Source organism: Formica exsecta, unplaced genomic scaffold (assembly GCF_003651465.1).
Source record: "Formica exsecta isolate Colony F162 unplaced genomic scaffold, ASM365146v1 scaffold2, whole genome shotgun sequence".
Taxonomy (NCBI): domain Eukaryota; kingdom Metazoa; phylum Arthropoda; class Insecta; order Hymenoptera; family Formicidae; genus Formica; species Formica exsecta.
The window spans coordinates 943077-960043 of NW_021849297.1; the positions used below are offsets into that span (position 1 = coordinate 943077).

The 16967-nt window shown below is 30.0% G+C and overlaps 4 protein-coding genes across 14 annotated transcripts in view; 1 reads left to right on the forward strand and 3 right to left on the reverse strand.

Moving 5' to 3' along the window:
• The window catches only part of LOC115234260 (E3 ubiquitin-protein ligase TRIP12), a 23621-nt gene extending 20888 nt beyond the window's left edge, over positions 1 to 2733 (forward strand). For all 8 annotated transcript variants that reach the window (XM_029805181.1, XM_029805187.1, XM_029805188.1 and 5 more), the window contains 4 exons: positions 1 to 147; positions 238 to 567; positions 676 to 994; positions 1082 to 2733. In XM_029805181.1, the coding sequence (XP_029661041.1) occupies positions 1 to 147; positions 238 to 567; positions 676 to 994; positions 1082 to 1278 (993 nt within the window). In that variant the 3' untranslated portion in view covers positions 1279 to 2733. The remainder of the gene's footprint in view (positions 148 to 237; positions 568 to 675; positions 995 to 1081) is intronic.
• Positions 2734 to 3242: 509 nt separating this feature from the next.
• On the reverse strand, positions 3243 to 5492 carry LOC115234261 (transmembrane protein 256 homolog). The gene is made up of 5 exons (XM_029805189.1): positions 5329 to 5492; positions 4915 to 5035; positions 3960 to 4113; positions 3755 to 3876; positions 3243 to 3666 (listed from the first exon to the last, which is right to left on the reverse strand). The coding sequence occupies exons 2-5, from the start codon at positions 5017 to 5019 to the stop codon at positions 3523 to 3525; spliced, it is 525 nt and encodes a 174-aa protein (XP_029661049.1). The 5' UTR covers positions 5020 to 5035; positions 5329 to 5492; the 3' UTR covers positions 3243 to 3522.
• Positions 5493 to 6301: 809 nt separating this feature from the next.
• Positions 6302 to 11603, reverse strand: LOC115234413 (male-specific lethal 3 homolog). 4 transcript variants are annotated; one of them, XM_029805468.1, is made up of 10 exons: positions 11013 to 11603; positions 10876 to 10944; positions 10641 to 10750; positions 10380 to 10563; positions 8096 to 8281; positions 7565 to 7872; positions 7210 to 7419; positions 6827 to 7029; positions 6616 to 6700; positions 6302 to 6514 (listed from the first exon to the last, which is right to left on the reverse strand). In XM_029805468.1, the coding sequence occupies exons 1-10, from the start codon at positions 11112 to 11114 to the stop codon at positions 6427 to 6429; spliced, it is 1545 nt and encodes a 514-aa protein (XP_029661328.1). In that variant the 5' UTR covers positions 11115 to 11603; the 3' UTR covers positions 6302 to 6426. The 4 variants fall into 4 exon arrangements, with proteins under 4 accessions (XP_029661328.1, XP_029661330.1, XP_029661327.1 ...); XM_029805470.1 differs by lacking the exons at positions 10380 to 10563; positions 10641 to 10750; positions 10876 to 10944; positions 11013 to 11603 and adding exons at positions 8546 to 8729; positions 8807 to 8916; positions 9042 to 9110; positions 9179 to 9782 and having other exon boundaries at positions 6827 to 6996; XM_029805467.1 differs by lacking the exons at positions 10380 to 10563; positions 10641 to 10750; positions 10876 to 10944; positions 11013 to 11603 and adding exons at positions 8546 to 8729; positions 8807 to 8916; positions 9042 to 9110; positions 9179 to 9776.
• Positions 11604 to 14398: 2795 nt separating this feature from the next.
• Positions 14399 to 16967, reverse strand: part of LOC115234251 (phosphatidate cytidylyltransferase, photoreceptor-specific) — a 4191-nt gene continuing 1622 nt past the window's right edge. The window contains exons 4-10 of the mRNA XM_029805122.1: positions 16743 to 16919; positions 16191 to 16393; positions 15927 to 16083; positions 15697 to 15849; positions 15490 to 15621; positions 15265 to 15399; positions 14399 to 15125 (exon numbers count right to left, since the gene is read on the reverse strand). Of these exons, the coding sequence (XP_029660982.1) occupies positions 15039 to 15125; positions 15265 to 15399; positions 15490 to 15621; positions 15697 to 15849; positions 15927 to 16083; positions 16191 to 16393; positions 16743 to 16919 (1044 nt within the window). The 3' untranslated portion in view covers positions 14399 to 15038. The remainder of the gene's footprint in view (positions 15126 to 15264; positions 15400 to 15489; positions 15622 to 15696; positions 15850 to 15926; positions 16084 to 16190; positions 16394 to 16742; positions 16920 to 16967) is intronic.

Below are 16967 nucleotides of genomic sequence, written 5' to 3' on the forward strand. Positions count from 1 at the left end.
GCTGAAAATGGATACGTTAATTCTGCACACGGGCTATTCCCAACGCCGATTCCATGGAATACTAAAGTATCTCATCTAGCAAAATTGAAAACCAAGTTCAAATTTCTTGGGAAATTTATGGCGAAGGCGATATATGACTCCAGAATGGTAAAAATCGTCATTAATCTGCAAAGTTTTTTGCAACAGGTTTCCTCTCGATCATGTACTTGTAATGCGTTTAATCTTTTCTCATTTTAGTTGGATTTGCCATTTAGTTTAACTTTCTATCGCTGGTTGTTGGGAGAAGAGCATACGCTCACATTAGCAGATTTAGCACATGTTTGTCCCGACGTGCATCGTACTCTCAGCAAACTTCAAGAGGTTGTGAGGAGAAAAGAAGCTACGGAAAAAGATCAGACATTACGGCCGCACGAGAAAGTGCAATTAATCGAGGCGCTCGATTTAGACACGTGCCCAATTTCCGATCTGGGCCTCGTGTTCGAATTGCCAGGTTATGAGAACATTGAATTGAGAAAGGGTGGCAGCGAAATATCTGTTACTATTCATAATTTGGATCAATATATTAAGGTAAGTTTATGGTAATATAGGTAATATAGTGGTGCATTGACGATGCTTTTCTTTGCCGGTGTCGCTCGAAAAATATCATGTGTTCATGCAATTTCTATAATATTACAGTTGGTAGTACATTGGTTCTTATACGAAGGAGTATTTAGACAAATGGAAGCATTCCGGGAAGGTTTCGAATCTGTATTCCCTCCGTCGCAATTGAGACTATTCTTCCCGGAGGAGTTAGAGGCGGTATTCTGTGGGCACGCACAAACCGGCGGACAGTGGGACATGAAAACTCTTGCAGAGTGCTGTAGGACCGATCATGGCTACACACCTGACTCACGCGCCATCCGTTTTCTGTTCGAAGTTATGTCTAAGTACAATAGCGAGGAGCAGCGACAATTCATTCAGTTCGTTACTGGCTCGCCACGCTTGCCCGTTGGAGGTTGATATATTTTGGCTTTTTAATTTTTTATTCGTCTTTGTATAATGAGTCACATAATGAAATTCACGCGATTAATTTTTTTTATAGGTTTCAAGAGCTTGACACCTCCATTAACAATAGTGCGCAAGACTTTCGATCCATCTATGAAAACCGATGATTTTCTACCATCAGTAATGACTTGCGTCAACTACCTAAAACTGCCTGATTATACTACTTTGGAAATAATGCGGGAAAAGTTGCGGATAGCTGCGCAAGAGGGTCAACACTCGTTCCATCTCTCCTAGAAACGGTGGATAGGAGATCGGCGCGTCATTTTTTCTCCTTTATTACATTGTCTCTTGTATTACTTTTACATTATTCAGACCGAGAGAATTATCCGAACTGTATTTAAAGTCTATGTAAAATTACGCGCATTTTCAACGAGCGAGCAAATCCAGTGACAATGGTTTTACTCTTTATATGAATTCTCTTGTGAAGGTATTCTTTTTTCTCATTTCTCGTAAAATGCTATATATTGGAATAATTCTTTTTTTTGGTGTTTATATCTCTTTATCTACCGATATTTAGATTGTGATATACTTTGACCAGGAAGAAAAGTGCAAAGCTGCATAATTATTAACCAAACCGCGTGAGTTTATTCTTTCGCGGTGCTAAGAATCGTGTTGCTTGCGAGCGACCTCGTTTTAGGGGGGAAAAACTTATCTTCAATGTGTTACAATAAAAAAAAGAAAAAGATTGTAAATATAGTTTAATATACGCAAGTCGATATAAATACTTTATATGATAGTAACAAGAAATAATATTGCTATGAAACACTATACTAACTAAATATAATATAGCCCGAAAGAGAAAGAGAGAGGGAGGGAGGGAGGGAGGACGTTTACTAGCATAAGTAAATTTTATATCAGTGATGCATTTAAAAGCATCGCCATACATCGCCAATACTCCGCGTCCCACGATCGCGGAAAACTCACGAGCTAAAATCAGTAAAGAAACGCGCACGTCCGCAATGGGAGGGTGCAACCGCGTGTCTTATGTTGAAAGCAAAGCTAATATTCCGGATACACATACACAGTGATTGCTATTCTCTATTTTGTAATCGATCTCTTCATGTTCGCTGTTTAAGTTCCAACGATCGAAAATGCAATGCGCGAATTATTATGTTGCGCAACACTCCTACATTTAAGTTTAATCGATGTGTAACATCTATTAATATTATTTGATATTTTTTTCTAGACATAAATTAGTCCAATTATTACTTTATTTAGCTGTATAAGAGAGTGCAACCAGAATCGTCAGAATCGCCGTCGTGACATATATGAACCGAAGAGAAATTCGGATATCCATTTACTTACAGGCAAATCGTCGTATTTATGAAAAAACAGAAAATGTAAGAGAACTGTATCATACAAAATAGAACAGATATAAAAAGAGTGAAGTTGGTGTATCAAATGGATAATACAAGGTACATTACTTTTTTATGTCGTTATAAAAACGCGGAATCTATATAAAAACTATGAGAAAGAAAGAGTATGTGAAGCAATCTATCTAAACCGTTTGTTTCAAATTTATATTACGAATTTTCGTACACAATGTATATGATCTCGTGCACACGCGACAGCCGGCGTTTTCTCGATTTTGTTGTATTTTCCAGAACTATCGGCTCGTTTGAGAATATTCGACGAAAAATAGAAGTTACAATTTACTTTATGTTGTTATTAATAAATCAAAACGTAACATTTGCATTTTTTTAAAATATACCACACACTGACACGACGATTTACGTTATATTTTGACGCTTTAAAGCGTGAACGATATATTTACATAATTATTTTTAATTTCTTAATTTTTTTTTACGAGAGACAATTTGCGCGTATATTTTGCAAAGAAATGATTCATCGAGAGGAAAGAAATACATATAGGAAAACTGAATATACATCCTTATGAAATATGTAACAGTTCAGGACACACGATCCACAAACCTATGTCATTAATATTATCAAACAAAAGATATATTTATATCGATTAAGTAGTATAAACGAATTTTATTTTATTCAAATTAAATGTTTTTTTTGTAAACAAAAGTTTTATAAATATAAATATATATAATAATAAATTTGCTCAATGAATGTATCTTTTAAAATACATCGGATAAGACATAAGAATCAAAGGGAATTACATAAAAGAAACGTACTATTCTTTTTTATCTAAGGAATTAAAGGAAGATAAAAATAATGAAAAAATTATATTTTTTTACTTTCTTTTACATATCTTAAAAAAAAAAAATTATAATTATTGGCTCAAAAACATGCCCGATACCAATATGTACTTACATTGTAAAAAATTATTCTACATAATTTACTCTTATAATATTTTTGTTTTTCTCCTTTTTTTTTTATAAATCTTTAACTCTTATGATATTATTAATATTAGCAAATATTGTATTCATTTTTATGCAATATTCCATATTTTTTTTTGGATTTTTGTTTTACTTATTGTGTGTATGAAAACTTATCCACTTACAATATTTAAAAAAACATACTGCACCACGCTAATATGAAACAGAATCCTCCAATTGGAGTTGTTGTACTAAATCGTCGATCACCGACGAATGCTGTATAATAACAGCTACCACAAAAAAGTAAGATCCCAGAAAGAATAAATGTAGCAGCCTGAAAACATGCGCATGAAATAATTATATATTAATATACGTCTTCTACGCGATATAATACGATTATAGATAGGGATAGCAATATTTACCACAGTTGGGAATCTGCATAAAGGTAATCCCAACAAGGCTAATGTATGGATAAAATGATATCGATTTGCAGTTTCAAAAATACGACGTTGCTCCTTCCCTATCTCATCCTTGGAATAATATCCTACAATGCAAAAACAGATTCTAAAACTTATATTCACACAAGTTTAAAATAATACAAATGCGATTACCGAGCAATTCACTTACTGTGGGATCCAACAGCACCAAGGATCACTGCTGCTGCACCACTGATAGCTGCGAGCTTTACATAAGGACCACTGGCAGCGGCTAATTTCCATAAAGGTACAGGTGGTGCCATTTTAATTTCTACTTTGGGTTTTAATCCCAGGTAATCCGTCGCCTATAAAAGAGGTTGTAATTAGTAAATTATTAGCTTTTCTATAAATGCTTTATATTTATAAAAAAATTATTTATTATATATTCTATGCAAATGGTATATATTTTCGTATTGTTAACATATTCAAAATTACTAACAGTTTACCAAATTTAATAAATAACTAAAACTGAATATTATATATCAAGTTTTCACTTATTTACTTTTATTAATTATTATTATTATCAGAACCAATTAAGAGCGATGTTAGATAAGTAAAACATTTAAAATTATTTATACATACATTTGTATAAAAGAAAAGCGATAAACAACATGATATTGCTCTTCTAATAGACAAACATAAAAATGCAAAACTTCATTGAATGTCAAAGATTAATGCACATGATAGTAAGATTGCAGAAATCATTGAATCAAAATGACAAAGTTATTAATACAACATTGATTTTAAACTTACTGCATTTGTGACAAACTGTAACATGTTAGCATACAAATAAGTGTGCAAATTTTACCAATAACATGTAATTCACAATAAGTTCGTCGTTTTTTTTGTTTTTAGTTATACAATAGGTCTGTTCTTTTTTTCAATTTTTCTCAATCTATGTTTTCTCTTGCAAATTTCTTTTTTTTTTATATATACACTATGAAACGCCCGAGTATATTTATTTCACATACATATATTACTGCTATAAAAAAAGTCAATTGTCTGATGCCGTGCGAAATGGGTCTACTGGGCGATCGAGGAAATTAGCGCAAGATTCCTCCATTGTTTTACAAGGATATTAAAAATCAAAATATGCAACAGCTTACCGATGAAGCCGCACCCCAAGCATACGAGGCAGTTCCCACACTAGTTTTGTAAATTACGTTAAACGGTGTGGTGACTACCGTATACACGGCGTCTTGCAAACCCATCTCTAATCGCGCGTCACTGTACACAAAGCAAAGCAAGATATATAATTTATATGTTACATACCAAGTGTATTAATGATGTCAGGTGTATTAATGATGTCCGATGCAAGAATGCGCCCGTGCAAAGATGCACTCGATGACACGACTCTTTCGCTGTTTGCAAGCGTAAAGCAGTTAAATCATGCGATTAATCACGCGAAAAAAAATTAATAATGATATATATAATACACAAAAAAACTTCACCGTTGTAAAAAATTTCACCGTTAAACGTATAAACGCACCGAATATCATTAATCCGTTCCATATACTCACCAGGCAAAAGCTTTTGTTGCAATTCAGATTACCGGCAATAACTGGCTCAGCAACATATGTACAAAAAGTATACTTTGTTGGACAAATCCCACCGGCTGTCTGTACACTTATGTGAATGACGTCACCGTCCACATGACTGACATCGGCAGGCTCGAATCTGGGTGCAATGTGCAATATAGGACACTTCTAAGAACCATATAAATTGTTTGTCTGTTTTTATTAATGCTAATAAGCCGGTTATAGACATAAATTAATAAACTTTATTATTTTGATTTGATAGAAAATTATATATTATTTTTCTTAACTAATTTTCCTATTTCTTGTGAGGGGTATAATCATACCTTTATTACAGTAAAATATGTGCTAAGATCAGCTATCGCTTGCGCACGCGTGGGATTTGTTCCACGATCTACGCTGCACGTAAAGGTGCCTTTACATGGCAGCATTAAGCGTCGAGCGTCTGCGCAGAAAAATGCGCAGAATTTAAAAGAGATAGATTCTAGGCTGAAATTAGATTCTGCGCAATTTTCTACGCAGACGCTCGACGCTTGACGCTGCCATGTAATGGTACCTTAAGCGTAAGTCCATGATATGTAAAAAAGTTTAGTCGTGCTATATAACTGTAAGCAAATCAACCAATCACAATCAAAAATTCTTACGATATTGTGAAAATGTTTGACTATGAATGGTCGATTTGATTACACTTTAATAAATCTTTTCCACATGTCGTGGTCTTTACTCTGATGGAATAAAGAAGATAATAATTCTATGTAAAAAAATAATAGCTTTATACTATTTTTTCGATTGTCTCACCAGAACATCCTGTAGTTCACATATATAATGTACTTGTGCGATATGTTTTGCAAATCACAGTTTCAATACTATCAAATCCAATCTTTTATACTGCAAATCAGTTTCAATATTGTTAAATTCTATTTTTTATCTATTTTTTATACTGCAAATATATATATTATTATAAAAAAAGAATTTTTTTGTATTTTTATTTCTATGTTCCATAAAAATACTTTTATATAATATTATATATAATCATATCTTAGATTAAGGAAAGCAATGTATTGTTATAAATGTTGTATATTGTTAAGTATTACTCATTTGTGGTACTGCTCGATTTTCCGCTTGCATATAAAATTGCTCTCCAAACCATTCCCTATGCATCTCCAGATAGCTAAATGTATATTATATTATTATTTTTGGATGTGGTATGTAAGATTTATTGATCATTGTTTATATAAAAAGAATTATATCTAATTATATTTTACTACATACCTTAGAAACATATCCAAATATTTTAGGAGTACTTTCAATTTTTTACTTGGCATATCTGTGGATTGTAATAACTCAGGTAACTTAACTGAAATTAAAAAATGATATGGAATTATTTTTTAAATATGCAAGTTTTTATAATGTTGCACGTGTAATGTATGCTTTACATAAACATATACATATATATATTCTCATAAAGGGAAAGATAACTTACCAAATAATCTAGTTAAATGAATGACACCATAATAAGTAGATGGATTTGTTGAATTTTCGCCTTGTTTCGAAGCTTGAGGCATTAATCTCCATTTATTTGCTTGTTGAAGTAAAGCATTTACTTGAGCAGATGTAACAACAGGCGGCATTCTTAGTGTTACACCTCGTGGGCTAGAACAACGGGAACTTGTACTTGCTATGCTACTAAAACAAAAATAATCATAAAAACATTATATCTAGTATTAAAAAAAGCAGAAAGAAACAAGAACTTTTCCATTACATTATATGCGAGAATAACTTAGTTTTAATAAAAGATATTTATAAAATAGGAATTGTGCAAAAGTAAATAATGTAATTTATAAAAGTAAAATAACACTTTATTACCTCGATAAATTACCGCCATCTTGCTTTCCTTCGTCATACGATCTTAACTGCCGGCTTTCATCGACTGAACTTACACGACACGATCGCAATCTACGCTTAGAATTGTTTGATGGCTTAGATGTATTGTCCATCTCTGAATCATGTTCTTGAAAAGGTGGTAAATGAGCATATTCTGCATCTTCAAATTCTTCTCTTGACGTTTCCAGATTCCTTCCAATGATGAAGATATCTTTTTATTAATTCAAACAATAAATCTTACTTATTGAATTCTTAATTTAAAATTTAAATTAAATATTAATCAAAATTTTAATTTGAACATTATTTTGTTAGCAGAAAAAATACAATATATATTTACTCAATTGGTTCTTCTTTTGTAACAATATTTGCTTGCTCGTTACATGATAAAGCAGATTTTAGAGAAAAATATTGCTCCTTTTCTTGTCTATATAGGAGAAGATGAGGTAATGTGACATCAAAATATATGCGTAAACCATCCGCAGTTTCTCTGCATATATTTACTTCATTCACTGTTTTTTCTATTGTATTATTTGTTTTATTCCGCTGAGGTTTTTCTGGAATATTTGTCAATTGAGTTGTAGTAAAATGTTGCACCCAGGATTCCAAAATATTTATCACAGTAGGTTGTGCAGGAAGAACTACAAGCTAAAATAAATATTAATGATGTTTATGCTTTGTCTTTTGTGAAAAGATTAATTATTTACGTATAAGCCGAAATTTTATTAAAAAATAAAGATTTTTTTCTAAATCTTCAATTAGAAATAAAGATTAAAGAAAATCTAAACAAGTGATGTCTGTACATATGTGTGTGTATAAGTGATGTATTATAATTTCTATTATGATTGAAAAATTACTCAATAAAAAATACCTTGTTTTTATTTGTTATTAGCTCATGATCCTGTTCTAAAATCCGTTTTAATGTACTACCTATATCAATATCAATTCCTGGCTTAATACTGGCTCCAGATTGGCTACCTCCACCACTGTCTTCATCGTCACTTGTTTCACCCATATAATCAGAACTGCTCTCTGTGTCTTCTTCTGTGTTTACTTCCTAAATTGTAATTTTATATGCAATTCTTATCTTTAAACTTTGCTTTATTACTCATTGTTAGGAAGTGTAGATATTTAGATTAATTACATTGTACAATTCAAATAATTATTGTTGATGATCATTAAGGCATATAGTATCAAGACAATTAGAGTATATCGTCTAACTTGTCTAATAAAAATAGCTTTTTTAAAGCATTAGAGATATTCGTACATATCTTTATTATAATCTAGTCTTCATAATGTAATTTAAAAATGAAATATTTACTTCTGTATCATAATCAGCATGCTGTCCCGAACTACCATCTTCTGAAGATCCAGTAGTAGCTGATGTAGCACGGCTGCCACCGCTTCTTGCTCTACGACGAGATTCTTGATGTTCTGTTTCAGCTAAGCGTTCTGACATTTTATGACTTCTTTTCTTGCGTTCACGGCGATATAAATAAGCACCACTGTTTTATTGAAATAGATAATATATTAATTAATTTGATTTTCCACATAATATTAGATCAACTTCAAAAATACATACAGTTGAAGCTGTGCTTTTTGTGCTAAATCTCGTTGAAGTTGGCGATTTTCTTCTGTATCTTTAAGCACATATTCTTCTGTCACACAACGGTCCCAAGATGAATTCCAACCCTTACATATATAATAATAATAATAAATTATATTTATATATATATAATTTTTTTAAATATGATATTTATCAATTCTAATATGATTCCTATAACTAAATAGCAGTTATTAAATTTTTTGTAACTCACTTGAAAATGTATGAGATATTCAACAGCTTTTCTTCCTCTTTGATCTTTATTTACAATAACGTCAAGTACCTGCAAATTTATAATATCATTATTGTTTGTAAATTAAATGCAAATATATATTTAACAATATATATTACCTTCGAATCATATAATACTTTTGCTTTTGTAGGATCTGGTTCGTAGCATAATACTTTTTCTCCATCACAAAATTTAAATTTCGGTCCTCGTGTTGACACCATTGTAAATATTTACCAGAATATAACACACAAATATTTGAACAAAATTCAGAGGTCACTAACATAACCTATGTAACTGTTAATCAGTCAAGTCAAAAGCAAAACATAAATGTACTTAGTATCTATATTAAATTCCGAAGCATAACTTAACTCTGACCATCATAATCTATCTTAATTTAGCTTTATATTATTATTTATATAATCTATTGTCAACTATAAAGATATTTTTTTTAACGTATCCCAGTCAGTGACGCCAGTTCGGCGTTTCGGGCTCCGGGCTCCGGCCTCTGGCTAGCGCGCTTTGGAAGAAAAGCAGAAAAGGAGCATAAAAGGACGGATATACTATAGACCTCAAAGGGTGCGTTCGAAAATCACTCTCGTGGGGTAGAGTAGTTTTAAATTGACCAGGACAAAAAGAGCAAAAAATCTTTGCTCTTTTTGTCCTGATTGGTTAATTTAACGCTATTTTACCCTACGGAAAGGATTTCCAAATGCACTCAAGTAGGTTTTCCACTTGGGGTCTGTCAGATGTCAGATCCCAATTAGCTTTTCTACTTGGAGTATGCAAAAGAGCTCGTATGTATATGTATAAATACAATCATGGACAAAAAATATAAATCTTCTATTCAAGCTTCTTTATTATTAAATAGCTGTTTTCCTCTAAATTGAAATTCTTCTTTTTCTGCATTTTGCGTTACTCTCATTATTTATATTTGCCATATGATCACGAGAGGTTTCGAATATGCATGGCGACATATGTATCTTCTATCTTTTACATGCTTTCTCATTCTAAGTTAATTGCACGGATGCTCTCTGTGTCTTCTTCTGTGTTTACTTCCTAAATTGTAATTTTATATGCAATTCTTATCTTTAAACTTTGCTTTATTACTCATTGTTAGGAAGTGTAGATATTTAGATTAATTACATTGTACAATTCAAATAATTATTGTTGATGATCATTAAGGCATATAGTATCAAGACAATTAGAGTATATCGTCTAACTTGTCTAATAAAAATAGCTTTTTTAAAGCATTAGAGATATTCGTACATATCTTTATTATAATCTAGTCTTCATAATGTAATTTAAAAATGAAATATTTACTTCTGTATCATAATCAGCATGCTGTCCCGAACTACCATCTTCTGAAGATCCAGTAGTAGCTGATGTAGCACGGCTGCCACCGCTTCTTGCTCTACGACGAGATTCTTGATGTTCTGTTTCAGCTAAGCGTTCTGACATTTTATGACTTCTTTTCTTGCGTTCACGGCGATATAAATAAGCACCACTGTTTTATTGAAATAGATAATATATTAATTAATTTGATTTTCCACATAATATTAGATCAACTTCAAAAATACATACAGTTGAAGCTGTGCTTTTTGTGCTAAATCTCGTTGAAGTTGGCGATTTTCTTCTGTATCTTTAAGCACATATTCTTCTGTCACACAACGGTCCCAAGATGAATTCCAACCCTTACATATATAATAATAATAATAAATTATATTTATATATATATAATTTTTTTAAATATGATATTTATCAATTCTAATATGATTCCTATAACTAAATAGCAGTTATTAAATTTTTTGTAACTCACTTGAAAATGTATGAGATATTCAACAGCTTTTCTTCCTCTTTGATCTTTATTTACAATAACGTCAAGTACCTGCAAATTTATAATATCATTATTGTTTGTAAATTAAATGCAAATATATATTTAACAATATATATTACCTTCGAATCATATAATACTTTTGCTTTTGTAGGATCTGGTTCGTAGCATAATACTTTTTCTCCATCACAAAATTTAAATTTCGGTCCTCGTGTTGACACCATTGTAAATATTTACCAGAATATAACACACAAATATTTGAACAAAATTCAGAGGTCACTAACATAACCTATGTAACTGTTAATCAGTCAAGTCAAAAGCAAAACATAAATGTACTTAGTATCTATATTAAATTCCGAAGCATAACTTAACTCTGACCATCATAATCTATCTTAATTTAGCTTTATATTATTATTTATATAATCTATTGTCAACTATAAAGATATTTTTTTTAACGTATCCCAGTCAGTGACGCCAGTTCGGCGTTTCGGGCTCCGGGCTCCGGCCTCTGGCTAGCGCGCTTTGGAAGAAAAGCAGAAAAGGAGCATAAAAGGACGGATATACTATAGACCTCAAAGGGTGCGTTCGAAAATCACTCTCGTGGGGTAGAGTAGTTTTAAATTGACCAGGACAAAAAGAGCAAAAAATCTTTGCTCTTTTTGTCCTGATTGGTTAATTTAACGCTATTTTACCCTACGGAAAGGATTTCCAAATGCACTCAAGTAGGTTTTCCACTTGGGGTCTGTCAGATGTCAGATCCCAATTAGCTTTTCTACTTGGAGTATGCAAAAGGGCTCGTATGTATATGTATAAATACAATCATGGACAAAAAATATAAATCTTCTATTCAAGCTTCTTTATTATTAAATAGCTGTTTTCCTCTAAATTGAAATTCTTCTTTTTCTGCATTTTGCGTTACTCTCATTATTTATATTTGCCATATGATCACAAGAGGTTTCGAATATGCATGGCGACATATGTATCTTCTATCTTTTACATGCTTTCTCATTCTAAGTTAATTGCACACGGACTAAAAAAAAATTTTAGGATAAAAGAAGAAAAGACCGAGAAAAACTCGATTTTAATAAGTTTTATATAGAGGAATTTCGACACTGTAATATAATATAAATATAGATAAAGAAATTAAATAATTTTATGTTTAACATGGAATATGATAAAACAGTAAAATATTATTCGTGTAACAGGATATACACACATATTAATTTTTCAAGAATTTATTTTTTATTGCTACATAAATATATTATCATATATTAAAATTTAAATTATTCTCTTTGAATCCAAAATTTTATATATTTTGTAATACATTTTTTCACATAACTTCCATCTATACATACATATGTATATATATATATATATATATATATATATATATATATATACATATATTTTTTCTTTTATATATTTTCTATCATATTTCATATTTAATTGTATTTTTCAGATGCGGATTAGCGTGTAGTATTAAAATCATATACAATTGTTACAATATTTAAATAGTACTTATTACATATATATATCATACCGATAAGGCTTAGATATACATATACATATATATATATATGTATACATATATTTTTTCTTTTATATATTTTCTATCAATATATATATATAATCCATTCATCTGTCATTATTTCTTTAATCATTTCTAAGGTCTAATATAAATTCTTACTATAGAAACGTCGTAAACATTTAAAAATAAAAAAACTAAATTCATTTTTTAATAAGCTACATTACGTATTCTTTTTAGAACATATTTTTACACTTAGATCAATAGAACGTGCTTTGAATAGCGAGCAAAGGGAAGAAATGACACTACAGAATGTCATCATTGTACAATAGTAATAATGAAACTAAAATTGGAAATTGAAATACAAGATGTTAGAAATGAATGCAAATAAATTAAAAATTATTTAATTACATTACAAATAAATTACAAATTTGTTGAATTAATTTGTTCAATGCACGCTATTCCTAGCAAAGAATTATATTTAGTGATCCGCAAGTGTACTTCAGCAATACGAAACATACATAATTTATAATTATTAAATCACAGAAAGCTACTTTAAATTGTGCCATATCAATTCAGTACATATAATTTATGTAAGAATACTTATCTCTTTTCCTCTTAAACATGATTGGCACAATTATGGATAATATTAAAATTAATTTTTGAAGCACAGTAAAATAATTTCAACTAACATCCATCAAAAACATTCATTCTTAAGACCATTTCTCAATCAATGTCTCTTTGTATCTTTTCATGTATTGCATGACAAGGCGCAAAATATTTAATTATGGTAGCCTGACCATATTTTTATCAATTATACAATACACCACAGAAATTTGTATGTTCACCATACTAATACAAATACGGCAGACACAAAAATCTATTTCCATTAGTTTTTTATTTCCCAGCTGGTGGAAAAAAGACGATTAATAGATGTAGATTGATTTTGTCTGAATAATCATTTATATATAATCTTTCTCTCTATATATATGCTGATTATTATATATATATGTATATATATATAAAATATCATATAACTCAATATTGTGAAGTTTAGCATTATGTATACAACATAAGTACTATACAATCACGAAAACAATAGCTAAATGATTATGCATTCCATACAACAATTCATAAATACCAGACAATTCATTCTTATGGATTGGCAAGACATGTTGCATTTACAAGGACTATGGACTATGCGGATACTTTTTATGTTTGAGGCAGAAAACTTTTGAGATCTCCTGAATGCAATATCCAATACTATTACCTGTCTCGTTTTTAGGTATTTGCATATCATTAATGTTTCGATGATGAGTAATGATGAGTAATATGCAAGATTATGCGAGACAAATTCAAATAACTTAAGATACAACAATTAGTTTTTATTTTTTTGTCCCTAAATTAATATGAATGTTATATCTAAGACAAGAAGAGAAGAAAGCATAATGCTAAACTTCTAAATAGAACCGTTTACCCAATAACATCAACAATGCTATCTAAAATTAATATGAATGTTATATCTAAGACAAGAGAAGAAAGCATAATGCTAAACTTCTAAATAGAACCGTTTACCCAATAACATCAACAATGCTATCTACATACAACATACAAATTATGTTAGTGTCGGATTTCCTTTTACACATAGCAATAAACATTAAAATTTTAAAAAGGATACATTTAATTAAAACAAAGAATTGTTAACATTTTTATGTCAGTTCTAGCTAAAAAAAAATATATGCATATATATAAACGAGATTCGTTTCTATTATATCAAATTTTAAATGCAATTACAAATATAAATTATATTGAGATCTGCTTATTACAAGTGAAGATATCTGATTTAAACAGAGTATGTAAAATAATATTCTTAATTATCAATCATCTTGTAATAATCAAAAGCGATAAGCAGACGTTTTAGAAAATTAGATAGAAATTTTACGTAAATGCTGCTGTGTATAACAAAATTTTTCTAATGTGCGATTTTCTTTGGTTCAATTTTTAGATAAAAATATTAGTCATATTTCCAACAATGCCATAGTTTAATATAAACCACTGCATTTGACAAAAATTTGATTATCTGTGGAATGCACGAAAAGTACAATTAATATTATGATAAACCTATCCGACTGATTACTATCAGGTCAGAGTTAATCACAGAAGTTTACACACCGTACAATTTTAACTTATTTCAGTATTCGTGCATCTCATGTTCTATTATAAACAAACGGCTCTTAATAATATTAAATTCCAAGGAAGATCAAATATAATAGAAAAAATGCTTCTTTTTTAATATATCAAAATGCATCAACTTCATTTTTGATAAAAAATGAGATAAGGGAGAAATATATTAACTCTCATCTCCGGCCATATTGATTTCAATTAGACAGGTCTATCATATTGTGATATATAATTCTTATTTATCTATAATTACAAAATAAACTTTAATTATTATAGTTTAACAAATTATTGTAATTATCTGATACTGTGTTTGCATTGTCATTGCATATAACGTTTTCTTAAATATTAGAGAAGATGTTGGAGAATCTTTTCTAACATTTTTGATAGATAAAAATAATCCCTGCAGCAGTTTTGCCATTAAATACATTTTTAACTTAAAATATTAATTAGTTAGCATACCCCTATTCGCCAATGAATCTTTTAGTGTTTGGAAAAGTTGCAGCTGTTGCTCTGGTTTCAAACTATAAACCTAGATCAGAAAGTACATATCCTTTAAAAAATTAATTTTACTTATACATGTTGTTATACATTGATATATAATACAAAGAAAAAGATTAATATCGAGGAAACTTAATACTGTAAAATAAACAACTTCATTGTTACATTACCTGCTGCAATAACTTCTGAGGTGATGCAGTATGAATAAATGAAGAAATATAGACGTTCACGAATGTTGCCATTAAATACTGACAATCAAATCTGTCCATTATTCCACCATGACCAGGAATTACATCACCGAAATCCTATAAAACCATTATCAAAATCAGTAATTTTCTAAATAGGATACCATACGTAAACACTTATAGGTTTGATAAAGTATAAAATTAAATTACCTTAATTTTGAACGCCCGTTTAAATCCACTAGCAAAGAATCCTCCAAATGGCCCAATTACAGAGCTGAATACTGACATTGATAATGAATGCAGAATAAATGGATATAACGTCAAAGTGGACTTTCCATTGAACTGCACATATTGAAAGACAATTGAGTACTCATATATCATATGATTAAAGTATTCTTTAGACAAAAAATATTTTACCATTCTTGATATCACTTGAAGACTGTTTGGCAATGTATACTCTTGTGGTTGGAATAAACTTGATGGTTCGCAATCCATAGTCATTCTTCCTAAAGTTTCACTATATTCAATAGGACAAACAAAATAGCGATACTGGCACATGACATAAGACATCTAAAAACAATATATCATATTAGCATATGATAACTGTACTTAGTTTTCATTTATTATTTATATGAAAAACATGTTACCATTAATCCAAATATGACAGTCGAGATACCACCACCAATGAAGCCCTCCCAAGTTTTTTTTGGAGATAATTTTATTAATGGTGTTCGTCCGAAAAAGAAACCAAACATATATGCCATTACATCATTTATCACAATCATACTAACAGGGACAATGAACCTAAAAGCAATTGTGATATAATTGATAAAATACATCTACATGTATATATGTAAAAAAGATTTATATATATATTATAGTAATAAGTCTGAAATAGAGTAAATACATACCATATCAATCCTTCAAATATATTTTGGATAATAAGATAGCTCTGTGTCACAACAATAAGTAATGCAACATGTGTCCAAGCAAATAGAGAGAATTGCTTCATATAATATTTTTTCACAAGTGAGAGTACAAACCATACAAAACCAACAATGTAAAGACAGAATGAAACAAATCGATGGTATGTAACAAGTACGCGCAGATATCCCTAAAGACAATAAAAATCGTAATTATTATCTGCATTTATATATAATGTATTAATTTTTTAATATAATATTGTTCTTATTATTTTTCCTTCATTTTATTATTTCTCTGTGTTAGATAACTTTAACAGGGAAGCCCCACACAATGTTGAAGCCATAATAAAACTATTGCTATAAAGCTTTATCAAGGTTTTGATATTGATTTAACTTAATATTCATAACATATGTAATGTTCTATAAATGATCTTTAAAATATCACACAAAGCAAGCAGTATAGTAGTAGAATTTTGTAGGGATGTCTGTATTTTTCATATAAATTACATGATTCAAAGTTGAAGAAAAAGTAATACTTACAGTTCGATTAATCACCACTGCAAAATAGTCCATTAAATTTTCTCCATAAAAGAAGTAATTGGAAGTTATCAAAAAATACCACGATAAGGATCTGAACCATGGTAGACCATGAATTCTATATACAGCGTACCCAATATTAATAATTTCTTCAAAGCATTTCACTTGCACAATCAACGTCTATAATAATTAATGTAATATTAAATAGAAAAAAGATATATATATATA

What these genes read in the sequence shown, in the direction of transcription:
- LOC115234261 (XM_029805189.1), bottom strand. Translation starts at nt 5,019, where the DNA reads ATGGGTTTGCAAGACGCCGTGTATACGGTAGTCACCACACCGTTTAAC. An exon ending in TGGTGCTGTTGGATCCCACA is followed by an intron (nt 3,877 to 3,959) that starts GTAAGTGAATTG and finishes TTTGCATTGTAG; the next exon opens with GATATTATTCCAAGGATGAG. An exon ending in TATGCAGATTCCCAACTGTG is followed by an intron (nt 3,667 to 3,754) that starts GTAAATATTGCT and finishes GCATGTTTTCAG; the next exon opens with GCTGCTACATTTATTCTTTC.
- LOC115234413 (XM_029805468.1), bottom strand. Translation starts at nt 11,114, where the DNA reads ATGGTGTCAACACGAGGACCGAAATTTAAATTTTGTGATGGAGAAAAA. An exon ending in TCATTTAACTAGATTATTTG is followed by an intron (nt 6,701 to 6,826) that starts GTAAGTTATCTT and finishes TTTTAATTTCAG; the next exon opens with TTAAGTTACCTGAGTTATTA. An exon ending in TATTTGGATATGTTTCTAAG is followed by an intron (nt 6,515 to 6,615) that starts GTATGTAGTAAA and finishes ATATACATTTAG; the next exon opens with CTATCTGGAGATGCATAGGG.